At 40.0% G+C, this 8319-nt stretch overlaps 1 protein-coding gene across 1 annotated transcript; it reads left to right on the forward strand.

The window, feature by feature from the left end:
* The first annotated feature begins 2310 nt into the window (after positions 1 to 2310).
* On the forward strand, positions 2311 to 7338 carry irx5a (iroquois homeobox 5a). Its single transcript, XM_021607721.3, has 3 exons — positions 2311 to 3167; positions 4182 to 4587; positions 5101 to 7338. The coding sequence occupies exons 1-3, from the start codon at positions 2925 to 2927 to the stop codon at positions 5805 to 5807; spliced, it is 1356 nt and encodes a 451-aa protein (XP_021463396.1). The 5' UTR covers positions 2311 to 2924; the 3' UTR covers positions 5808 to 7338.
* Positions 7339 to 8319: the final 981 nt, after the last annotated feature.

Genomic DNA, 8319 nt, shown 5'->3' on the forward strand with positions numbered 1-8319 from the left:
CTCAGCACGAGCTATAGGTATTTTTTTCCCGCTCCTTGTGATCTCTCACACACAAACACACACATACACACACCTCCTCGTCCTACTTCAGAATAGACCTCTTATCATGCGCGTATGGTGCCTGGAAGTCATTATTGTCGATAATAGAGTATCAATGCATATTGACGTCATTCAAAATACCTCTCTCCTCTCTCGGTATCCCTGGTAACCGGTACGCTATTCAGAGATGAGTGACTGAGCATTGGCCATTCATTACGTCCCTCATTGAAGAACAGTAAATATAATTGGCCAATAATGCAATGAATGTGGCTTAAACCTTTGCGGGCACTCATGACAACTTCAATGGGAAAAGTACAATTACACTTGGGTTAGGTGTTTACTTAGATTATTATTGATTCATTTGTATATTATACGAAATCAATTATAGGCTGATAGTTAGTTGTAGTCTATATTAAAAAAACACATTTATAAGCAACAGTAGCAAATACCTTTATGGCACCCGAGTCACAAATATCTATTGTAGCCCTGCTAAAAAGGGAAATACATTGACATAGGCCTACCATTAAATACAATATTTTGACTTTGTTTTCAGTTTATTAATGGCAACATATTATCAATAATAGTAGTACTATTATTAGTAGCATGCCTAGTAGTATTATAATGACCATCATCAGTAGAGTAGGATATCATTATTTCTAGACCTCTACTTTTTCTTCCAAAATAGATGTAGTAGGTCTAGTATAAACAATATCAACATTAGTATCCTGAACCTTATATACCTGTGTTGTCATAGATGTTGCTGCAAGAACATGAGGAAGAAAAACTGTTGGGGTAACAATAATTAGTTTGGCTATCATAGCACTGCGGGTGGTTGTAAAAGTAGGTTTTCTAGTACCGTTGTCATCATCATTATTCTTACTTCATGTATGTATCTTTCTTGCCTTTCCCCAACTCTACATTGGCTCACTGTACAGCGTCATCACTCTCTGCTGCTCTCCAGAGGGTTTCAAAGCGTAGGAACACGTGACACTATGCACACACTTTTTAGCAGCGCCTACAGCGATCCCTTTCGGTTTATCGGAGATTTGAACTATAAAGCCAGAAACAATCAGCACTGTGACTATAAGGCCTGTGAATGTCTGTATTAAAAAAATATTTAATCGGATATGCATTATTACACCTTTATTGTTGTTAAAATATGAGTCTAAAATGTATTTTTTAAATATAAAACTATTGCAAGTTTAAAAATAAATCGTGCAATATTATTAGAATATCAATACTATTATAATAGTATAGCCTAACTAATTATGAATAGGTAATTTATTATCATAGTATAAATATTTGTATTATCATTAGGCCTATTAATATTGGCCGGTCATTATATTGATGATAATGTAATAAATAATTCAGGAGTTATTAATATATGGCACAGGTGCGTAAAAAGACATTGTGCTGAAATGAAAATTCTGGATATCCATAATGGCCGATAAGCGCAATAAATCGTGACTCTCCATATTTCTGCAGAGAAACGTATCTGGTGGCATCAAAGGAGATTACATCCAGTGGTCATAGCGGATTTGCTGTAGTTCATATGGTACTAATCTGCCCTCGCTTGGGGCTTTTATGACTTTCGGGGTGAGAGAGAGCGAGAGAGTGTATGTGACTGGTTTATTCCTGGATCTATGGAGAAAACTATTTAGCAGCCGCTTCAGTTAACAGCTGTCACACGTTAAGAGTTGCTTATCCCACAGTTGAGTGGAATGCTTCCTAGATTTCAGCTAATATTACAAATTGCTGGTTAAGAAAAAAAAACGTTTACACAAACAGCCAAACCTAAATTGTTTGGGATAAAGGTTCTATTTATATTCTATTGTGTATTATTCGCGCCATCATTTATGCACGCTCCTGCCATGTCTTACCCTAACAACACAAAATGCGTCTGGCGTAAGAATGTCTATATGCACAAAATAAATCTAAATCAAAAACCGTCGCCCCTTTTTAGCTCCCGTTGCGGATTTTAACTTACGGCAGGATTTTAACTTACGGTAGGATCACCGACAGTCAGTTAGGCTGTTACGAGGCATCTATTCAAAAATACACGTTTTGCGCTCAAAAGAAACAATAAACCATAAACCATGGAAAAAGGAAGAGCAGCGTGCAGAACATAGAGCGCTTTTTTCCCTTCAGTATCTGAAAAGCTCCTGACAGACAACAGCCCATTTGTTATTGATCAAGTGTGAAAGTGACGGCTTCATGTATTTAGAATAAGAAGAAAGTTGGAGTTGATCTACTGGCTCGCATGATATCGCCATCCAGGGGCTGGTGTACTGGAGTCATACAGCACCGAGCCTTGTTAGAGAAAAAAAAAATAGAGAAATAGCGGGAGAGGGATTGTTAGTGAGAGAAAGAGAGGGAGAGAGGGAGGGGGGAAAGCGTGGAGAAAAAAGAAAACATGGAGAGAGAGAGAGAGATAGGCAGGGCTGTGGTATTAACCCAGCATAGGCTTGCCTTTTCCTTCGATGACTACACCCCGATAGGAGGAGCGTGAAGAACGTAGTAGGCGTCAGAATCCTCAATTTCCAACTTAGCATCTTGGCAGGACATTTTCCCAAGCAAAGCCCCCATCCGAAGGCAAAAAACTTCTTCTGCACGGCATGAGACAGAGTGAGCAAGTGAGAGAGAGATAGGAAAAATAGAGCGTAGCAAGCAAACACAACGGTCAGTTGAAGCTGACTATCAGCGACAAAAAAATCTATATCTAAGTCTATGTATTTGTTTATATTTTTGCTTTTTACCACAATCATTTAGAGGGGAACAGACAGCGGTCTGTTGATACGAGACTCCTATGACTGAAATCGGACAGTGCATGATAAAATAAAGAGGAAAAGTGCGCAAGTAAGTGGCTTACTTTCGGGGCTTTCACCATGGCGTATCCTCAGGGCTATTTGTACCAGCCATCCGCTTCGTTGGCGCTGTATTCATGCCCGGCGTACAGCACCAGCGTAATATCGGGACCCAGGACCGAAGAACTTGGTAGATCCTCATCTGGCTCAGCTTTTGCTCCCTATGCCGGAACTACCGCGTTCACCAGCGCTTCGCCCGGGTACAACTCCCATCTCCCGTACAGTGCGGAGGCGGGAGCGGCCGCCACATTCGCTTCATACGTGGTGAGTGAGAGAGCATAGAATCGAAATTGCCGAGTGGAAAAAAATTTGGAAAATCTTATATTGTATTGTTTGTGGGCCTATGTGTAGAATTTTAGCATGGTGCAAATGAGGCATATGTATTTCTGGTTTAGCGTGCGTCTGTATTTTGCTGATGACTCTTTTACATTTGGGTAAGTTAGTTGTAAATAGGCCCATCCATTTTGATGCAAAGACGAACATGCAAAACTACTAATTAGGCTAATTTGCATGTCATTGTTCTTTGGATAAATGCATTTTTTTTGCAAATAATGAGCAATGAAATAGGTCGTTGTGTTGAATCAGTTTGCATACAATAACAAGCTCCCAACCTCGGTAGAACACATTATATTCTATAGTTATTTGTTGGATAAGGTCTTTATTAGGCTATGCAAAATTACAAACTCGTTTATTTAGGGCTACTCGGTTGTTTTTATGGGCATTGACCAAATGTTCGTTAACTTGGGAACACAGATCCTAATATTTAACATGTTCTAAATCTGAAAGTGAGTTGAGCACGCAGTTATAAGCAAATGAAACGAGGTATGTAAGCCAGCTGAAGAATAGTGGGAAATAATGATAGCAAAATCCTGTCTTGGTAAAATTATGAAAAGAGAAGACATGGTAGGCCTGTTACCGTGATGTTAATGCTTCATCTACTTTGTAAATGAGGTTGCTTTCACTACGCATAGATTACTTTGTAGTGGCTACATAGTCAGCAAGACAGGCGCATCTTGAATACAAAAACGCACAAAGAAAAATAAAGTTGAGACTATGTCCATCTGTGTAAAATGTAAAAAGTGAATTGGTGACGCATTTGATGCTTGATTTATTGTAACCAACCTAAACGTCAGAGGTGTGTGTGTGTGTATTTGTGTGTTGTATGTGTTTATTATGGTGCCTTGTTATTGTTTTAAACTTATTTTTTAATGTTTTAATTGTTATGAGTCGTTGACAATTATCTGAAAAGCATTTTCTTTTCGACGGCTTTGTTTTCAGAGTTCTCCCTATGACCACACGACGGGAATGGCTGGGTCTATAGGATATCACCCCTACGCTGCTCCCCTGGGTTCATACCCCTACGGTGACCCGGCATACCGAAAAAACGCGACCCGTGATGCCACGGCCACTCTCAAAGCCTGGTTGAACGAGCACCGTAAGAACCCCTACCCCACCAAGGGGGAGAAGATCATGCTGGCCATCATCACCAAAATGACCCTCACCCAAGTTTCCACCTGGTTCGCCAACGCCAGGAGGAGGCTAAAGAAGGAGAACAAGATGACCTGGACTCCCCGAAACCGGAGCGAGGACGAGGAGGAAGACGAGAACATCGATCTGGAAAAGAATGACGACGACGAGCCTAGCAAGCCGACAGACAAGGGAGACTCGACAGACACAGAGTCAGGTCTGTAGAAAAATCATACATTTTTTATCGCAGTCGTTTCCACTCAGGGCGCAAAATGAATTGCTGGTTAATGGTGGTATATTATTTATAATGGGACAATTGCTTTAAATAATAATCACCTTGAACTCCCCTCATTTGACTTATCATGTGCTGAAAATTGCTGGTGACGTAAAGTGTTTAGCATTCGATTTATCTTTAACTGCATAATAAGGCGGGCTGCAGCTGGTGGACTGGGCTGTGTATCGCCTAATGATAATTATTACGATTAAAACACAATCATTAATATCACGGTTTTCAGTAGCTGTATGCCTAGTTGTTTGTAGGCCTATTATTTATTAGCCTACTTATTATGATAACTAGGTCGATTATTATGGTAATTAGCATATGCACAAATATGAACGCATGAGTGCATGAATTAGGGGCCTATAACATATTGGTAGTCTATCTGTATCTTATGTCAATGTTATACATTTTTTTCACAGTAACTTAACTCTTGTTTCTCTCTCACTGCAGATCATAAATTGCTGAACCCGGGGGACATAGTGTGCGACAGATTTAAAGAGGAGAATCATGGCAAAGAAACGGATCCCCTTCTGAGTGACTCGGAATTAAAAGACCAGGGGGATCGGACAGAGTTACTGCCCGAGTCTGCTAAACCCACCACCTCGTCTCCAACCGCCGTGCCTCGGGGAGGAACCGAGCTCGTTGCGCAAGACAAGCCGTCAGAAATGGGCCATGCGCCGGGCACGGTAAACAGCAACGTGACGTCTGTTATTCACTCCTCCCCATCGGCCCCTAAACCCAAACTCTGGTCCCTGGCTGAGATCGCAACGTCCTCAGACAGGTGTAAGAGCAGCCACGACGGGCCGCAGGGCCATGGGATGGGTCACAGCACAGTGATCACCACCAATGCAGCGTCACCATCACGGTCCTCCCCACAGTGCCCTCTCCCAAACAGCACAGTCCTATCCAGGCCTATCTACTACACGTCCCCTTTTTACCCGGGCTACACGAACTATGGCAGCTTTGGACATCTTCACAGTCACAACAATCACGGCTCAGGCACGGGCTCCACGGCACATTTCAATGGATTAAACCAGACTGTGTTAAATAGAGCAGAAGCTTTGGTAAGAGAAAGCCAGAAAGGCAGAGGCCAAACGCAGGTAGATCTTTGTAAAGACTCCCCTTATGAACTAAAGAAAGGTATGTCAAACATTTAATACCTTGATCCCTTTCAAAAATCCATCGGACTTTTATTTATTATTTGTGGTTGCATTACAAAAAATAAGAAAAATAATAATTATAAAGGAAAATTCTGAGAACAGTTATTTTCTGAGTAAATGCTTAACTTCAAATCTTAGTTTCTGAATGGTTAATCCTAATGATGTAACAAGAATGGTCTTCATCGCTGCAGCCACCTGAGTCTATTTGTATTAAAGACTAATATGTATATTTAATGTAGCATTTTTGTATTTAAAATGGACAATACACTATCTTTGAAGTAAATTATGAGAAAAAAATACACGTGTGCAGCGATTATTCTGGGGGGAGGGGGAGGCAACTGTTGTTATCAAATGTGTCAGAAGGGCTTGAAAGAGAAACACATTATGGAAAATGAAAGAGGTATTTATCGATGGGATTGTGTTCTTTTACCCCGTGACAGGTGTATCAATTACATTTTCGATACAAAAGAGCACTTCAACTATATACAACATGTCGAAATTTCACAAATTCTCGAGTGAAAAACAGATAGGCCTACAGCCTTTTAGGTCTACCCAAATATTTACATTTTGGTGGGGTTTGGCCAACGATGTTGGCAAGAGTTTACTGAATATATGTATATTTCTGGCTCTATGTTTCCTATTCCTTTCTACATGTGCAGTACAAGGATACTTATGAAGGTGAATATGATAACAACGGCATAACTGGAGGCCCAGTCGTTTAACCCAATTACTTTCCAACCGCAACGTGTTATAAGCAAAGCAATCAGGTGGCGAACTCCAGTAATGAGTTCGATTTTATGCCACATTTAGAGCTCATTACTATTTCCAAGGCGTGGCAAAGCTGTTAAAAGGACGCAACCATGCATTTATGGCTTCAGAGCACACTGGCCAGTTATATCATTAATGTTGGAGCCTCCTTAATGACGCGTTGGATGTGAAACACTCTTGGTTAGGTTTAGAGAGGAGGATAGCAAGACTAGCATGTCATGCACACAGTAAAGGCCACATAGTTTCCAGGGTTTAATCGGTTTTGTCAATAACCGAGCCTCTCACTGTCCTCAAGGCTCAAACTCTTCCTTCCCACTTCCGCAGGTAGGTGTCACACTTGCTCCTAATTTCAGGGGTCTCATTCTTAATCCGTCACGGAAAGCCGTCCCTGATCGAATGGCCTAGTTAAAATGGACCAAAGACTGGGAGGCAGAGAGAGAGAGAGTTAGAGGGAGAGAGAGAGCAACTTGAAATGGTCACAGTTGTTACATGTTTACTATAACAATACTGCCAAGTGGGAAAACCTGAATATTACAATGTATTAACATGGGACAAACCATTTCCTTTCCGGAAATACAATAGCGTGGTGGATTTTTGAGAGAGAAAAAAAATGTTAATGTGGCCTAATCTTTGACATTTTGATTAAGGCTGATTTGTTAGATGAGACAAATGGTGTCTTGATTTGGCACAGATATTGGGAAATGTTTTGAAAACAAATCTGTTAATTATTATCGAATTATAATTATATTATTACTACTAGTAATATGTGTTTTATCAGGTGCCAATTTGTTTTTGTTTTATGATCAGTAGTGAACCTTTAGTGTTTCTAGTATCATTATAATCAGTTGATCAACACGGGAGTACATTAGCTCATGGCTTCATGGTATTACTCCCAACATTTCATATATATTCCTGTTTCTATTTCTAAAAACCTCAATCTTTGTCTTGATTATTTATATTTGAAAAAGATAGAAGTAGGCCGACGTTTAATAATTTAGAATAATCTCAAGTAATAATAATAATAATAACAGTAATAATGAACTAGTGAAATGGGCCAGCTTGCTCTTGTTTACTGCCTTTCATTAATCTCTATAGTTTACTTTCCGCACTCGAGTTGAAGCCTCCCCTGGGCTTTATATAATTCCCTTAGCCCTAATGTCCTCTATTCCGAGTCACACGGGCGAGCGACTGGGGCTTCTATTTTAATCTCCCAGAGTATGTGTGCTGCCTGGCCCAGTGATTGCAACACATCATCCGGCTAAATAGCATAATTATGTTTTTCTTTGCTGATCCCTCCAGGAATTGAAGTGTTCGATGCAATGTCCCCTAAGAGGACATCATCGTTTTTATTTTAAATAGGCTTTTAAAATGTAAGAATTTATTTTTCAAAGGGCCAATATATACAAATTCAGATACGTAAATCATCTATATTCAGCTTAGGTAAATATTGAATAGTTTAGAATCGTTTATGTGTAACATTTAAAGCGGTGACACAAATACCCGAGTATTCTGATAATGCAATTTTACACCGCTCTCTATGATTCGAGGAATATGAGGCAAATGATTGGAAAATGATCATTTATACTGCTAAATTGGATCTTGAGACGGACATTGCATAGCCCATGGGCACGGAGTAATAAAACATGCTTGTCATGTTTGTCTTCTGCACTGTCGAAATAGCCCAAACGATTTGACCACATTTGTGAAATATCGTTTTCAGACGGAGTTGTTGTTTTGTTTT

This window comes from Oncorhynchus mykiss, chromosome 6 (genome assembly GCF_057628025.1).
Source record: "Oncorhynchus mykiss isolate SJ-2025 chromosome 6, ASM5762802v1, whole genome shotgun sequence".
In the NCBI taxonomy this organism is placed as follows: Eukaryota; Metazoa; Chordata; class Actinopteri; order Salmoniformes; family Salmonidae; genus Oncorhynchus; species Oncorhynchus mykiss.